Genomic DNA, 18,468 nt, shown 5'->3' on the forward strand with positions numbered 1-18,468 from the left:
AGATGTATGTTTCCAATGTTCACTTAGCGTGTGCAAGTATAAGACTGAATAGAGAATAAATGAAAACAGGATAAGGCAATCTGTTTTTAGGCTGGGGATTATTTTGACTTCCAAGAGTTATAGGAAGTATGTCCAGTAACAGAATAACAAAATAGTCATTTTGTCCATCTCATGTTTGTGGTTTTGGCAACTTTGGTCTTTGAAGTGGAAAAAGAGATGCATTTTGCTTTGCAGAATCTTAATGCATCATTTTCTACCCTTAGTTTGTCAAAAAGAACACAAAGTCATATGCTGTAGTCATAATCATCCATTCTACTGTTTACATTATGGTATTGTGATTGGAGGGTGTACAGGGAGAGATTTCAAAATAGGGATATGGGATATGGATGTAGGATATGGATTACAATAACCGTACATGGGAGAATACATAGCCAGATTCATTCTGTGCATATATCTAGGCATATTTGTGTGGAAAACATATTGAATGTGCTACTTGGTCCATAACATTACTGGATGCTTTCCTTCTCACCTAAGCTGATAAGGCACAAATAAAAGTTTCATTTGTCCAGGACCTGGTAGAATGAAAAACACTTAGTGGTTCGATCTTCTGATTGAATGAGGGGCGGGGAGGGGACATAGTTCACTGAATTTCCCATGCAGGCCTTTAATCATGGCTGCTCATACCTTTTGACTCTCTCAGATGTATGTGACAGTTTTTGAAATAGAAAATAAATAAGAGTATACCAACATCTGAATTTTAATATTACAATTTTCTGTTCATTGGCAAAGTATAGCTTGTTTTGGCTAATCTTAAAAGCTTAGCAGAGTTAGACTTGGTTAATGTTTGGAAAAGAGATCACCAGGAAATCACAGGCTAGATAATTAGTCTAAAATAAATCTTCAGAAAGGCAGGGGCAAACCATTTTATACCGTTGCCAACTAAATCAGTTATCAGGTCCAAACTGTTTGTTTGGTACAGTGGAAGGGTCTCCTGCAGAGAAAACCCCAAATCCACATTGTTCTGAAGTATTCCCAAATCCTCAAGCAGATTTGTAGCCTGCTGAGGAACATGAGGCTTATGTTCTATTCTGCTAATGAAATTTGTGCTGGGTCAATTAGCTTAAAGACTGCATTGTTATAATTCAACAGAAATTGAAACATGCTTGTATCCATTGAAAAATTGAAGAAATAAATTAAATAATTCCTTTTTCCCAAATATGATCTCAAGCCTTCCTTCCTTCCTTCCTTCCTTCCTTCCTTCCTTCCTTCCTTCCTTCCTTCCTTCCTTCCTTCCTTCCTTCCTTCTTTCAATAAGTGACTGTGTGACAAACAAAAATAAATTAAAAACAGTTATAACTAATGATACATAATTAAAATATGTAGCAGGGATTGCTATAGGGATTCTATTGATATAACCTTTCTTTTTACTAATCTGTGTTGATAATCAAGTTGCATTGTTATATTAAAAGATGCTTATAGTCCAGAAGAATAGGATTGCTGATTTTTAACGCAAAACCTGTATATGTTTTTATTTTAGAATCTAAATGCAAAGAAACACTTCTCCATCTTGCAATGAGATTGGGTCTGGTTCAACTTTCGCAGTTCCTGTTATTCCAACCAGGTGGAACAGTTGCAGTCACTTTACTTAACGAAGAAGGATTGACACCATTGGACTTGGCCTTACAGAATGGACATTTCAGTCTTGTGGAAATGTTTTCCAAGTAAGTAGTATGGCTTGATATGAAAAAATGGGAAGAAAGAAATTCAATGACTACTTTTGTTTGTACCTCTCTTAAATTCAGTGAATATTCTATTGCAGATGTTTAAATGCAAATAGGGTTTTTCAACCTTTGCAGTTGCTGCTTGGCCTTTAGTACCCAAAATTTCCCAGCAAGCAAGTCCATTGCTTAGAATTCTGGGAGTTGAAATCTATCTGAAAATTGTCAAGACTAGAAAATACTGCTTAATGGGAATACAATATAATTTACTAGTTTATGTCTTGTTAAAGATTATAATCTCATATTTGGTTTACTTAAAGTTTTATGTGCTTATTCTTAAGATTTATGGGTAGATAATAATTCTGTAAATAATGAGTAAATAGAATACAGTAGAAGAAAAATCCAGCTGCATCTAAAAACTTATTAGAAGGGTGGGCAACCAAAAACGGCATCTGTTTATATGTTCTTAGGGAATATCCAAAGTATTTAGGAAATATCCAGAATTTCTCTCTCTCTAATGTAGACATGTATTCACTGGATTTGGTAGTTGTATCTTTTGCCCTTTTTTTAATTTAGCTTCTCAAAAGGTGCTAGTTTATAAGAGGTTAGAATACACTCTTACAGCAAAACAGCAGTATTCTGTCATTTGTGTTCCTCAACAACTTAGTTATTACCATTATTTTTCCTTCTCCTTACCTGACTTGCTTTTCAACTACATATAGATTTCTGTCTGCCATGCACATACAATCAAGCACCCCACTCACAAAGCTGCAGTGAAATAGAACAGATTTTAAGCTGTTCAGGAGTTCATTTCCTGCTGAAGTTCTGAAGCAATATGTTGTTGCTGATTAGACAACTTGGCTGGCACCATCTATTGTACCACAGACCTGCCCTGGAGATCCTCCCTACAATTGACTTAGCAACAGCCAAGTTGTCTGAACTGTATTTTAAAGTTGCCATGAATGTTCTATGCAAACTGAAACAAGTAAGCAAGGAGATTTGTGATTTATAAAGGGAAATAGCCCTTTTTGGGATATTTATTGGGGTTTTGGTTTGTTGTGCACAAGGCCACTGTACCACATATGGGTAAGAGAATCTTAAAATGAACAAAGAGGGTAGTTCGGAGCCAGGATTCTGACAGTTGTCTTGTCCAAATGCACCCATTCTCATTATCCAGTCATGATAGTATTAAATAGGACACAGAGAGAAAATGAGCAAGAAAAAAAACCCCGTTACTCCCCCCTTCTTCAAATTTACACTGCTGTTTTGTTTTTAGCTTTGTTTTTAGCTTTAGTTTGTATGAATTTATGCATTCTTTGTTATCACCCTTACTATGAATGTCTCACTTTTTTGGAACATTCAAACAATACAGCACTCTCTAGAGACTATTTTATATTGTGGTATGCTTATGAGCTGGTATGCTGCTGGTTTGTCTATTGAATCTAATTTGTGATTAAATAGTCTGCATTTTTTTAAAAAGTCATCGAAAAAAATATCAGCTGTACTTCTTTTTTTCATCAGAATTCTTCCAAGTTGGAATTGTTGATTCATGGGCAAAGTTCTTCAGAAAAAAACTTTGTTTAGCCTGAGCATTCCATAATATTTTTTCCATGAAATCTTTGGAATTAGTCAGATTGGAGTCTGAAATTATGGAATGCAGTGAGAGAGGGACTTTGTATAGGTTTATGTTCCATGTTTCACTTGTCCTGACACTTTTACTCTAATCTCATGAATGTGTTGTTTCAGAAGGCAGATCATCCATCCTTTTGAGATTTCTAAAGTGGAACTTGATGAAAATGCTGTCCTTCAATTTGCTTATTCATCAGGGACTTTGTTGCTGACATTTAATCACACAACAGACCATTCGTTAGAATCTGATGTACAGCTCTTTAGGAAATACTTCTGGGATAGAACTTTTATACAAAAGGTAAGTGCCAAATGTAATATAATGAAACATTATTTTGTTTTCAGTTTAAGAAAAATGCTGTTCACATTTGAATAGAGTCATTGATCATTTTTAAATTGTCAACTGGTCTTGCTAATAGGAAAAAGGATGGGAAAAAAGAATACTATGATGCCTTAAATACAAATAATTTTATTGTAAAATCAGGATTGTGATCTAGAATTTACATGGTTTAATTGAAACAGTGTAGTCTAGTCAAAAGTGTATGTGAAGTCTGGTATCTAAATTTAATTATCCTGAAATGTCTAGAAAATATAGTGAAATCAGGGAAATCACTTCGGTTACTAAACCAAGAACTGTAACATTTCACATTTAAATTCAAAGATGCTAAATTGTAATTTCCAAAACAGAATCTGATGGAAATGTAATTACCCCTTGATATTTTTATATTTTAAAAGTTACAATATGATTGTTAAGCTTGAACAGTGAAATAACATGCTCAATAATGTATAGAAAAATGTTGAAAATAATGTGCAAAAATGCATCGTATTAGAAGCAGCCATTTGCAAAAGTGCATGATTACAAAAATGCTATATTAAGAAACATGCATAAAAATTCAAATGATTTTTATGAAGCTAGTTTTTATTAAACTTTTATGAAAAGTGATGTGGAAATTGTGAAAAACCACATTCTAATTAATTGCTGCATGTATTGTACTTTGTACATACATATAAGTTGTATATATGTTCAAGAAAAGCAACCCTTGTCACTTATAGATAACAATCACTTAAGTTATGTACATTTGAAGAAAGAAATAAGCTATTTTATGTATGATTCAGCAATAAGGCCTTTGCAGTACAAAATTAGAAGGAAATGTCTGAAGGAGTGCATAGTCCATAGAATAAACAGGATGTCCTGGGCAGACAAATAGTACAGAGGTTGAACAGAATTTGGAAGACAGATTATAAACAAACCTTATATAGCTGCAAAAGATTAATGTAACCTGCTGAAAATTAAATTGTTCTTGGGGGAAAGGTAATATATGCTTGAAAATTCAAGATGAATCATCACTTAAGAATAAGAATTACAGAAATGTAATAAACTTTGAACACAAATTGCTTATATAGGATATAATGTTATTCGGGACAATGCTGCTATATATGAGAAAGGCACTGAATAAGACTAATATAAATTATAAAAAGAAGTTGAAGATTTTGCCTTGAAATGGAGAGTGAAATCAGCAAGGCATCCAGGAACAATCTCTTTTAGAAATACTTGATTTCTAGTAATTCTCATAGACTGAATAAATGATGTTCTACTTTTAACAAAGAGGTATAATTCATATACACCCTGAATTTGAAGGTAGCAACCTGACTGAAAAGTGTCAGATAACATACTTCCTCTAGAATTCTCTGCAGCTGAATCCCCATCATAAAAGTTGGACAGTACACTGCTGGATCCAGAGAGGGCCTTTTTAAAGAAAAATGTGCAGCATAGCTTTCTTAAGACTTGTTCACATCATCTCCTTCCTGAAGTAGGCTGTTGCTGGCATCCCAACTTTTGTTGTTGCATCCCTGCAATCCCATATAATAGCCAAGATATGGATTCCGTGTAATTCCATAATAGTCATGTGCCTAGCTCACAAATGGCAGGGGTCATAGCAGAATGCTTGGAATCCACAGGATGAAAGGAGCAGTAAGATCACTGCCTGTCCTTGAGTTTGGGGAGATGAAATCCAACCAGTGAAGAGAAGCATGGTGATTACCTTGATGAAGGAAAACAAGAACCATTAAGAGAAAATAAACAATAACTCAGTCCTGGGAAAGAAGAAAACAGGAGAAAAAAATCAAAATAATTTCATCTTGATTCTGTTTGGTATATGAGGGATTAGAGGAAAACTAACAGGCTTTCAAAAGTTTGTTATACCTTATATATATTATATAGCATATACCTATATTTAGATATATGCTACCTAAAGTAGCATTTCTAAAATCTTTCCTTCATTTCCTAACCTGGCCTATCTTGAAGGGCTGAGAAATGGACAAAGTCAGCAATATCACTGTTTTGCTTAATTGGGTCACAGTAAAACCTGCCAGGTCCACCTCCTCATTCACTACCAGATTGCAGACGAGCATGCTTCTATTATGAATAAACCTAGAATTTACCAGCAGAATATGACAAGCACAATAATGAAAGTCCAGCCAAAATGTCTACTGTACTACTTATCAGAAAAGTACTAACAGACCCAAGAACATGCCCATGAGTGAGTGAAGGAATTTTTAGAAGTATAGACAATGAGGGATGCCAGAAATAAATCTGAGGATTGTATTGCTAAAATCTTAAGATCAAGAATAACAATTAAAAGCTTTAAATACTTCAGATGCAGGAAATCGGCTAGGGAGGCAGTAGAGCTGTACAGAGAAGGAAGCTATAGTTGTGCCAGTAGGGAAGCTGAGGACATTGCAGAGAACCTGAATTAATTCTTTGCTGCTGGTTTAATCCAAGAAACTCATAATTATGTGGGAAGAACTTGCTCTGCAGCTTTTCTTCATACTGGCATAAACTAGTTTCTGGTGCTGATGTTGGCTTAGTAAGGAGAATCTTATATGACCAGGGGCTTTCCATGATGCCAGAAGAACCAGCCCATTGTCACCCTCCTATCAGCAAGATTCACACCAGCAGCCAAAACAACTTGGAGCCTGAGAAGAGGGCTGACCCAAATTGCTAATCCTCAGCACCTGCTTCTTTTACCTGTTGGATCTTCTTGGTTGAGAGCAAGCTACAGAATATCAGTTCAGGCTGAGTCCCTATCTCAGCCTTTTGTTCCCTAGAAATAATCTACATTGACACCATTTATTGTTAGTGCAAGTGTTGATTCCTTTCTTATTTGACAGTGTCATTCCTCTACAATAGTGAACTTGAAGCTTTATTTTTATTTATTAATCAAACTTGCTATGCTGTCAAATCATCAACTGTGTAAACCTCAGTAAGTACAATGTCCAATAAAACAAAATCGCCATAATTCACAATACCAATATGATAACCAATATAACAGATATAACCAATACACAGAATGCATACCAAATTTGAACAGTTTTAGTCTTCACAATCTCTGGAAGGCCTTCACTGAGGATGTCAACCTAGCTTTTGGAAGGAAGCTGTTCCAGAGTGTTTGATAGTTTTCTGGCTTCATCACTCTCACTTGAGCAGTTTCTCTTGGGAGGATCTTTTCAGATGAGTTGAGTCTAATTAGGGAGTCCTGAAACTTTTGCCAATCTTGTATACGTTTATATATCAAAACTACCACTTTATTGGTGACCCGTACAAGGTCCACAAGATAGGTTGACCAACTATAGTCTGTAAATGATCTTCACTTCTACTTCAAATAGAATTGATTGCAGAAATCTAAGTATGAGGTGATAAGGCCACGAATCATCAACTCATTTTGTCCTTTGCTATACCTATCCATATCTGGATAGGGGACATCCTGAGGAAGGTCCTCAATACCTGGTTGTCTTATCAGGCCTGGGGCTCCAAGGGAACTGGAGACAATGCTTAGGTGGCTCCATTTCTGAGCTGCCTATTTATTTTCCCTCTTCACCTAGGATTTGTATCTGCTTTTATAATGTTATTAATATGATTTTTTATGTTTTTTTATAAATAGTATTTTTATATATGGTTTTCTCATTTGTTGTCCATTGTCCAGTCACCTTTGGTGAGATGTGTGGCTATACAAATTTGATTAATAAATAAATAACAATAGTAAACTCTTTTTCTTTTTCAGGTCAATAATTGAATATAGGCACTGGCTTAACTTAGGTTTACTTAGCTTCAAGCTATGATCTAACATATGTAGCATGTTGGAATAGTATTCCTTCCAGATATATCCCAAATGTATTTGGACATCAATTCCTAACACTCTGTTGCTAGTGATTTGCTTTGCTGGCTGTGCTGACTGCTGCAGGCTGAGGACATCTGGTCAGTAACAAATTCGGGCAGGTTACAGATTAAACAGATAATCAGAGTTGGAAGGGACCTTGTAGGCCATCTAGTCCAACCCCTGCCCAAGCAGGAGACCCTACACCATTTCTGACAGGGAGCCCAAACTCTTCTTGAAAGTCTCAAGTGATGGCGCTCCCACAACTTCCGAGGACAAACTGTTCCATTGATTTATTTTTCTCACTGTCAGAAAATTTCTCATTTATTTCTAGGTTGAATCTCTCCTTGTTCAGTTTCCATCCATTATTTCTTGTCTGGCCTTTGGGTACTTTAGCAAATAGCTTGACCCCTTCCTCTCTGTGGCAGCCCCTCAAATATTGGAAGGCTGCTATCATGTGTCTCAAGGTCCTCCTCTTCACTAGACTAGCCATGTCCTGTTCCTGTTACCATTCTTCATATGTTTTAATCTCCAGTTCCCTAATCATCCTGGTTGCTCTTCTCTGTACTTTTTCTAGAGTCTCAACATCTTTTTACAGGATGAAGTACTCTAGGTATGGTCTGACAAAAGCTTTATAGAGTGGTGTTAGTACCTCACTGGATCTTGATTGTATCCCTCTGTTAATGCAATTTAGGATTGCATTAGCTTTTTTGGCTGCTGCTGCACACTGCTGCTTCATATTAGCCAGTTGTCCACAAAGACTCCAACATCCCTCTCATAGTTACTGCTATTAAGCCTGATTTCATCCAGTCTATATGCGTACTTTTGGTTTTTCTTGCCTAAGTGTAGGACTTTACTTTTCTCCACATTGAATTTCATTTTGTTAGATACAGCCCAGTGTTCTAGTCTGTCAAGATCCATCTGGATCTTGAGCCTATCTTCTTGGGTGTTAGCTATTCCTACTAGTTTAGTATCATCTGCAAATTTGGTAAGTTCCCCTTCTATTCCCTCATCTATGTCATTAATGAAGATATTGAAGAGTCCTGGGCCTAAGGTGGAACCTTGTGACACCCTACTGCTTACTTCCCTCCATTTAGACTTAGACTCATTAAGGACTATCGTTGAGTATGGTTTATCAGCCAGTTGCGAATCCACCTGGTGTTGGTGCTATAAATCCCACTTTTTTCTAGCTTACGAAAAAGTAGGTTGTGATCTACTTTGTTGAATGCCTTGCTGAAATCTAAGTATTATCAAGCCTGAAATTGACATATGTGTAGCTATTTTAGTTAGGCTTAGTATATATTCTTTTTCTTACTTTGTCTGTGGCAGTCATGGGGGGAAGGGTTTCAGTCTTGCCACATTACTAAGAGGGTAGGATAAAGAGGATAAAGTAGAGATAAAGAGAATTGTTTTGGCTAGGTGATTCTCCTTCCCATGGGAAACGAGCTGTCTATGCTTGGGGGCCTTGAGGTGGAGATTTATGGCATCAAGCAATGTTGAATTACTTCTATTTGAGAATGTGATTTTTTTTGGGGGGTGTTTCTAACTTTTAATATTATGGGGTAATTCCGGGTTGTGTCAGATCCGGAATTACCCTGGACTTTGCCAATTTGATGCTTTCCTAAATAGAAGAATTTGTCTTGGAAGATGGACTTTGTTCTTTTCTTTTCAAATGGATTTCATCACTTGGAAATCTGACAAGTATATTGCATTACATTAGAGTACTCTGTGGATACATTACTCTGTGAATTTGTGTTGTGCATCCTATATGAAAAATATAAAATAACAATAACACAATGAACATACTAATTAAACTAATTTATTATTATTATTTTTTTAAAGAATCTTACTCCAAAGCAAGCTGAAACATTGGGAGGAATGCAGATGCCTTGCAACTCTATAACATCTAAAGAAGGTATTTTCATTCTCTATTGTATGAAATTATTTACAACCCATTATATTGTATGTGTAAAATACGTCAAAAGGCTTTCATCTTTCTTTTGTATGCCAAGGCACAGTTTCTTTTTAATCAATATCTGCAGAATTATGAGACAAAACAAAGAGAAGCTAAATATTATAATCTATTTTAAATACAGCAATAATAAATATAATTCCAAAGTATTTAATTAAAAATCATACATTTGGAAGAATTTTAGAGGCTGTAGTCTAACTGAGAAAAAAGTAGCAATGGCTTTAGCTTCAGTAGCAGTGTTGAAAATATGTCTGATTATAGATTTAATGGGGCATATTGCAGGTATCAGTTGAGCTCTCTGTTCCCTACAAGGGCAAAAATGGATGTTTTCTCAATATGGTGGACATGAGCCAGTGATGAACATTGATGCTTGTGAATGTTGGACAGATTATCCCATTGCCATGTCCCCTTCCTCTCTCAATAATTCAGCGCTCACAGTAGTGCTTGCAGAAAAATTATCTTCCATTTCTTCCACCACTTCTTATTTCAGCTTGCTGACAGAATTTGCTTTCAAAATGGTCTTATTAAAGAAGAGGATTTTGTTGAATTTTTCATAAATAAAATGTGGTGTCTCGTACTTACTTGATTTACAAAGTTGCTAGATTGTTGTATGAGAAGGCTTTCATTGCACAATTCTCTATCCAGTGATTTAGTTTCCCTGATGCCCACACTTCAGTTAAATCTAGAAGAATTCTTCCAGTTTGGCTTTTTCCAGATTGGAAAGTGTAAGCACTCAGAGAAGCTTCAGAGGGCTGGATTTAAATTAAAAAGCAAATACAAAGCAAAAGTCCAACCCCGCCCCCCAAAAAAATCCTTCCCCAATAAATGACATCACTCCTCAAAGGCTGTTAAATCTGGCTTTTGATTACAGAAAATAAAAGTTTGCATATTTCTTCTAGAGCATCAGATGGAAATTATAAAACAAACAAGGCACAGAAATGTAATCTGAAATATTTGATCATGAAACAGTTGTGTTTCACAACTCATGTTGACTTAGAAGTAAATCTCACTGGGCTCTCTGTATACATAATATGAAATGTTCTCATAAGAAAAATAATTTAAACTATTGATCTAGTATTGATATTCTAAGTGAGCTTTAAGGTTTATTTTATGGAACTGTAAAACATAATGCTTTGTTTTATGATTTGCATGTATTACATCAGCTATATTAGTTATGGTGACATATCTGTAAATCTCTTTTAATTTAATGTTCATTAGTTAACTTTGAAGTTAAGTAAGTGTCTTGTTTGTTAAGTGAGCATTTTAAGAGAGAAAATTTTCAACAAGTCCTTAGTCAATAATGATCTCATTTCAGAATTTAAAATTTGGAAAGACATTTCAGAGAAGAGATTAGACCATTTTGCCAAGAGCTAATTTGTCTGGAAATTATAATGTTGAAGTTCAATGTATCTGAAAAAAACTAGAAGAGGACACTTGAAACTATTTTCTGGACATTGATTTAAAATTTTCATTGTGTTCACAATTATTCTTTATATGTATCTATATAATTTTATTAGCTACTTACAATATTTATAAATCACTGCATTGTTTGTCTGTCTTTTATCATACTTTAAAAAATCTGACTTGATCAATATGGCATTGTAACGACCAAGAGGCACATCTCTTCCTCTTAATCTGTGATGTGGGACTGCCTGTCAGACTTACATTCTTACATATTTCCAGCGTAGAAAGGCTCATGTGATGTTTGACAATTACTAAACTCAGTATCTAGGCTTTCAAAAATGAACTGCTAGAGAAGGGTGGGCTCATCCTCTAAACCTTTTTCTTTAAGAACTAAGTGAATGTGTACATGAAGTACTTTAGCACTTAGGGCACAGGTCTCCAAACTTGGCAACTTTAAGACTTGTGGACTTCCATGCCCAGAATTCCTCAGCCTGCATAACATTGAAGTCCACAAAGTCTTAAAGCTGCCAAGTTTGAGGACCCCTGATCTAGAGTCATAGAATGGGGAGTTGAAAGGGACCATGAGGGTCTGCAGTGTATAGGAAGACCTTCGGCAAACATTATCTGTTGCAGTTTAAATCAGAACATTAGCTTTACTAATTTATTTATTCGACTTAACCAAAACTTACTAACAGAGTTTGTCTTCAGTTCTTCTTTAGGACTCTACAACAGATGTGACTTTTACTCTCTACCAGACTGGGGGGAGTAAGATTAATTCACTCAATGGGAAGAGGATTTTCCTAGGGGATGGGAATAGCTTCTTCAAAGGAGGAAAAATCCGTGCTTTAGATAGCTTGATCAGCTGATTCATGTAATGCTTGTTTAACATAAATCTGAATTTTACAAACTAAGAAGGGATTAATTTACAATATCATGAGCAGATTTTTTTCCCCCAAAGAGTTCTCTATTAATTATGATAGGCTGTCAGTAGTCAGGCTCAATGTTCTGCCTGATGTTGCTCTGTTTTAATTCTACTAAGAACTTTTCCCTTCAGCCCAGCTTTTAAAAAAAAAGAACAACTTTGGATTTACCTGCCCAGAGCCCTGAAATACAGAACTAGGGAAATATGCTTGTGTCAAATCTGAAAAGGCAATGAAAATCTGTGTAACTGTACCAGTTCCCAAATAAATATGATTTTAATGTACCCTTATTAAACCAATAAACCAAAATTGTGAGGTATAAAAAGTACACCTGTCCAAATAAAATCAATGTAGCCAGCCTAGTTAAAGTATTTACTTGTTACTTGCTTATCTAAAGAAGTCAATTTCAGAACATGTTCAAAATACATTGCAGAGAGGATAGTTGAAATAAATTATTACTTCACCTACTGGGGATGCTGTCAGGCAAATAATTTTCTTATGGCTGCTTACTTCTCTTCTCAGCACTGCTTAGTTTTATAGAATACAGAGGATATGGAAGTTAGCACCTTTGAAGAGATTTGCTTTATCCATTCGAGTAAAATGCTTAATCCCAGGTCTGGCCACTAAGAAATGATCTAATATCTAAAATTCATTTTCCTAAAACCCATAGTGGGATGATAAAGGCACAGTCTAGCTTCTTTTAGGTGTGCCATTTCATTAGAGATTGTTTGGGGAAGCATGGATTGAATTTTCATTTTTCCTGGTGTTTCTGCATGGGGCCATTTTTATGGAGCACTGTTTCAAGTATGTTTTGATCTGGACATGTCAGGGCAAAAGATATCTGGCCATGTCTTTTGTTCAAAGGAATGATCAAACAAGCAGGGAAGGGAATTTGAACCTATCAAAGGCATAAAAGGAAGTAGTAATGCTTAGAAACATTTTGTTGCTCTTGTGTGAGTCATCACCTTAGCTTGAAGCACCTACTGGAAGTGTAATATTCAGGAATTTAAAAAAAAATGTTTAAACAGGTAGGAAAATTATGGATGTTCCCTCCCAAAATCACGGTAGCCTAAATTGTTGTCTGAGGAAGATCACAATAGAGTACCGATAGAAGGATATCTGTAATTGTTTTGACACCTTTAGGGATAAAATCAGACAGAATCTCTCTATGGCAGTGAAAGTACACAAAGAACAAATAAAAAATTTCTACTGTTTTGTGACTTCCAAATCATCTCCTTGAAGCAGATGCTTCCTTCAGTCTCATAGAAGGATCATTCCTTGCTGTTAGTTCTGAATATTTAGGACTGTATTCATGTTGTGCCATCATGATATTTCTAGGTTATAGAGAATTACAATCAGATATAAATCTCTTTACAACAGAATTCTGCTGTTTTTATGTTTGAGTTTTTAATAAATAAATATTTAGTCTTTGACATCGATTTCAGAAATGGCTACTGACTGGTTAACAGCAGTGATACTTTCCTCCTGGGAAGAACTTAATGTAGAAATAAAACAAATTGTAAATGTTTAATTTGCTGTAAATTAAACAGGCTAGAGAATTACTGCACACAGAATGACATTATTATGTAGGCAATATTTTGATGGCTTTTACATTGTATACATTGTTTTTCAAGAAAGATTAAAAAAACACATATAGTTCTTGATCCAGCCACCAAAATTTTAATTTGCTTTTTTAATAAATTCAAATTATAGATTGTAGATTCTGTAATGTTTTGTAAATCTTTGTGCAAGATCTTTGTGTGAAAGGTGGATTTGCTTTCAGTGTAATTTGTAAAGGAGAAACTTTCCCCTTCAGGTGGGGTCTGTGATTTGCAAAAGAATGCATGATTCATTTATGCTTCCTCCTTCCTCCCTGCTTTTATGTAATATTTGAAACCCAACTTTGCAGTGTAAACTCAAAAAACAGATCTGCATCCAGTGATAGAAACTTGATATAAAAATCGGCTAATGAAATAGAACTACTGTAAATGAAAAAACAATGCTCACAGACTATTCATTTCTTTTTTGGCAAAAATATTATTTTAGTTTAACCATGTAGGTTGTAGAAAAACTTGGAGTTCTGCAAAATGTGCTCAGGCACAGAATATTCATGCTTCTCTTGCATAATATTGGCACTGTTTATGATCAGGGGAAAATAAATTAAAAATGATTTTGATGCATCAAGTCCTTATTCCAGACTTTTGAAAAAGAGCCAGGAAATAAAATCATAACACAAATGCAGTTGTTTCCTGTAGTCAAAAGAAAAGGAAGGGCAGTTAAAAAAAATACATGAAATTGCTACTCTTGTTTACAAAGTCAAAATCTCAGGCTCACTATAAATGACTTTGCTGCTCAAGAAGTATTAATAAATAAGGATAATTTGAGATTAAATTTGCACTGTACAGCATACCCCTTTAAGGAGGAAATCTTGTTGAAATTAACCCATTAAAATAACACAAGAAGTTATTGTACAGCCGCCTAGCATTTCAGCTATAGTCATGAGATTTGGAAGTGGTGGATATAGTAAAGAAACATTGTTTGGTCTTTGTATATCCTTCTGTTTTCCTCTTTCAGTGGGTGTCTGGGAAGGGGAAATAAAAAGAATTACTTCTCACTGTTGGCAACAGGGAACTAATGAGAAACTGTATTTCTTTAAACAGATCTTATAGATGTTGCATCTGAGGAACCACCTCTTAAAAATGAAGATTTGACGGTATATAGTCTATCCCCTTTTTATGAATTGCTAAAATCTAATGAGACACTTATATTATCATGCCTATGTTGCACACTTTGCCTTGACAGCACAACACTTCACAAAATCCCAGCTGGGCTAATGACAGCTAAGTAATGCTTTCTTCTGAATATGTTTCGAGACCAATTAAAAAGTCTCTGAGATTTTACAAAAACATAGTCTTGCTGTCTGCCAATAATATATTTAAAGAAAAACAGCCTTGTCTCATGCTTAAACCCTGATACTTGTGACCAGTCATTTATAGTTAGGAATCTGTACAGGATCAGGGATAAATTCTAAGAATAAATGGTTTGCATGGCTGGAGCTGTTTTCTATGGGCATTTCACTTTTCATATTATTGCATAAGGCTAATGATGCTTTGCTAATAAGTGTTAGATCTGTGGAAGACCTGAAGAAACAAAATTGTTTTGGATACTTGAGCATGTGACCTTCCTTATATTTAATTGCTCCACTGGTTTTACTATAACCTATTATGGGGTTTTACCTGGAGATATTTCCTTATAAAACCTCTTTTGATTGGCAATGGCAAGACTTACATTTAAAATCTTCAGCATAGCAAAGCATGTTTTTTTCCCCTTGAGCCCTGGAAATCCTTGCCTTTGGATGGACTTGTGGCTTATAATGATTTAACTGTAACTCCAAATATCAAAGATCTTAGGCAGGACATAATTCATGTCTCCACCTATTTTCTGGCATGGAAATGACTAAATGACTTGTGGGCACGTTCCCAAGTCTTTGAATTATACAGGAAATAGAAGGTAAGCAGATGTTTTTGATACTTTATGATCTGCATTGTCGGCTTCTTGATAGTTCAAAGTTGCTGGAAGTGTTGTTTTTTTATATGGTGCCTCTAAAAACTGCGACAGCTAAAATAGTTTCCTCCACCTCCTCTTCTAATAAGCTATGCTTGCTGTTGCCGAACTTGCAATATAAATTCTTGAATTTGTACTACTTTCCTGAAGTACTGGATGTGTTCTTGACTGTTGAGATTTTTATAAAAGCTCTGGTTTGTTATTTGAGAATATTGGACAAGAGCTTATTGTAAAAACAGATATTCTATTCTGAGTGGCTAATTTTGCTTTGACAGTTTAGAAAAATTAATGTTATATTCTGAAATGAACCAGAGCAGAAAAATGCTTTTGAAAAATATATTGCGTTCTGAAATTTTTCAACACAATTTATTATAGATTACATACTAGAACATAATATTATTTCCATTTGTTTTGTAGTTTCAACAAGAACATATAATTCATCCACAGGAAAATGAAGATGAGAATGCATTGGATTTAGGTAAGAAAATTTTCAGCTGTGTACTTGTATTTTAAAATTCCATTTATTATCCCTTGTGAATGGAAATAACTGTCTGATGGCCTGAAGTGCTAGGTTGCAAATGATAGGACAGAAACTTGTCTCCCTTCTGTCGGCTCTTCTGTGCACAAAGATGCATCAGTTCAAGATTGGTGCTATGCTGCTTTGTCACACAGTGTCACAGATGTTGGGTGAGTTTTCACAAGTTAAAGCAATTAACTATTCATTTGCTGATAACTCTAGGACAGGGGTGTCCAACCTTGGCAACTTTAAGACTTGTGGACTTCAACTCCGAGAATTCTGGGAGTTGAAGTCCACAAGTCTTAAAGTTGCCAAAGTTGGACACCCCTGCTCTAGGAGAAACAGTGCAAATAATGTTTTTTTTTTTTTTTTTTTGCATGTCCTCTGAAGCTATGCTGTGTAGTTGCATATGGGTGGGTATAGGGATTTTGTCCTGCCTTTTCATTCTTCAGAAGTATACCCCTCCATCTTAAAGTCAAGATACCATGGCACCATGTTACTTTCTTCTTCATTGCTTTGAAGAGAAGGGCTGAAATTTCCGTGAAGAAAAAGCAGTTGATTTTTTAATTGTTGTTGTTTGTTGTTTAAGTATTGACTTCATAGAGACCCATGGTCACTTGATTGTGATTTTCCAACCATTCTTGCTGATTTCTCACAAGCAAAGTGAATGAGGAAACCAGCAACTGTTAGAATTTCTAGGCAGTATTACTTTCTGTGCTGATGTGGGATTCCAGGACTTGGAAAAACAATATATATGAAAGTTGATATTAAATGCAGAATTGAGTATTGCAATGCTTTTTATATATTTCTTTTAAACAATAAGCATATACAGGTAATCCTCGACTTACGATCACAATTGAGCTCAACATTTCCCTTCCAAAGCTAGGCAGTTGTTAAGTGAGTTATGACCCAATTTATGACCTTTGTTGCCTCAAATATTAAGTGAATCGCTGTAGTTGTTAATAACACGGTTGTTAAGTGAATCTGGCTTGATCTATTGACTTTGCTGGTCAAAAAGTCACAAAATGGGGATCGCATGCTCCTGGGACTCTGCAAATCACCATAAATAAATACCGATTGCCAAGAGTCTGAATTTTCGATCACATGAGCATAGAGTTGCTGCAACAGTCGTAAATGTGAAAAATAATCCTAAATCGCTTTTTTCAGTGCTGTTGTAACTTTGAGTGATTGTAAATCGAAGACTACCTGTAGAAACCACTGCCAATAAATAATTTTTTAAAAGTACGTTCTAAATTGGTTCTTGATAATTTATTAATTATAAATAGACAGTGCTTATGGGGATTTCAGTTATGAAACCAGTATTTCACACTTCTGGCATTAATTTCCACTTTATACTTTATATATTTCTTCATTCCATTAACAGCAGCATTTTAGTTGTTTATAGACTAAAGGAGAAGATAATCATATTGGTGTGAAAACATCAATTGGTATACATTTTAGTAATGGGAAGCATGTTGTTGTTTTGGGTTTCTGTTTGCTCTCACATTTATTTCTTTTCAGCCACTTCATATATTGATTTTTGCATTTATACATTTACATTAATTCATTAAATTTTCACAAGCACAAACATTTTATAGTTACTAGTTCTCTGGGTGAAGATAGATTTTGCCCAATATTCTTAAGAGGGGTGGTGCTTATCTCCATTTCAAGGCTGCTGAGCCACTGCTGTCCTAAGACGTTACTGTGGTCATGTGGCCAACATGACATTGTGGACCACTGTTTCCTCCCCATCCAAGTCATATCTATTTATCTACTTGCATTTGCATGTTTTCAACATGCTAGGCGGGTAGGAGCTAAGCAAATGCTCATCCTGTTGTGTGACACTTGGGTCTCAAACTCTGTTGGCTTTCCAGCTGACAAGCCCAGTGTCTTAACCACTGAGCCATCACATCCTCCCAGTGAAGTGAAGAAGACTAAAAAAAATAGAGAAGAAAACTAAGGAATAAGAGCTGGAGCTTATTAAAAAGATAATATGATATGGAAATCAATAAGAAAGAAGAACAAGCTCTGGATGTTAATTAAGCAAGACATACACTGGCAATGATCCAAATAAAGTAAGGGATTGATGAGACAAATAAAATAGACAAAAGTGGGTTTCTCTGCCACTGCAATAGCTCAGGTTATTGCATTGCGTTGGTTTCCTAGGCAGTGATGGGCTTTATCTTATGTTATCTAGTTAAAAAGCACTGTTCAGAAAGTAAATTAAATTCCAAACTCTAGCCAAATGTTTCTATTTCTCCTTAGTCTCTCTGTTAAAAACATTGCTTCTGGCCTCTATTATCTCTTTACAGAATGATTATCCGTATTTTTGTGAGGAAGGGAAGAGCTGTAGCTAATTTAATGCTAAGTGTAAACCATTGCTTTGCATCAAAAAGTACAGATATTATCTCTGTCATTTCTAGTTAGGACTCTACTTTTTGGAGTATCTGCTAGCCAATGTCCTGGGTTAAATGGATCAGACTCTGTATATAGGAGCTTCCCTAAGCTCCTATTCTAGATCATATTATTCTATCTATTCATATGAAATTTGAAGATATTGCTTATAAAAAAGATTTGGCACTCAACAGCAAAG

General features: G+C 35.3%; 1 protein-coding gene across 2 annotated transcripts in view; it reads left to right on the plus strand.

Moving 5' to 3' along the window:
• Nucleotides 1–18,468, plus strand: part of ARHGEF28 (Rho guanine nucleotide exchange factor 28) — a 147,956-nt gene that overhangs the window by 51,691 nt on the left and 77,797 nt on the right. Inside the window, exons 5-9 of one of the 2 annotated variants that reach the window (XM_026670627.2) lie at nucleotides 1,538–1,721; nucleotides 3,465–3,645; nucleotides 9,341–9,413; nucleotides 14,455–14,507; nucleotides 15,776–15,836. In XM_026670627.2, coding sequence (XP_026526412.2) covers nucleotides 1,538–1,721; nucleotides 3,465–3,645; nucleotides 9,341–9,413; nucleotides 14,455–14,507; nucleotides 15,776–15,836 — 552 coding nt within the window. Of the gene's footprint in view, nucleotides 1–1,537; nucleotides 1,722–3,464; nucleotides 3,646–9,075; nucleotides 9,200–9,340; nucleotides 9,414–14,454; nucleotides 14,508–15,775; nucleotides 15,837–18,468 lie in introns of those variants that run through there. The other variant, XM_087958267.1, reaches the window with a different exon arrangement.

This window comes from Notechis scutatus, chromosome 2, assembly GCF_049901735.1.
Source record: "Notechis scutatus isolate UNSWTSFEM ecotype Mainland chromosome 2, rNotScu1.2, whole genome shotgun sequence".
NCBI classification, from domain to species: Eukaryota; Metazoa; Chordata; class Lepidosauria; order Squamata; family Elapidae; genus Notechis; species Notechis scutatus.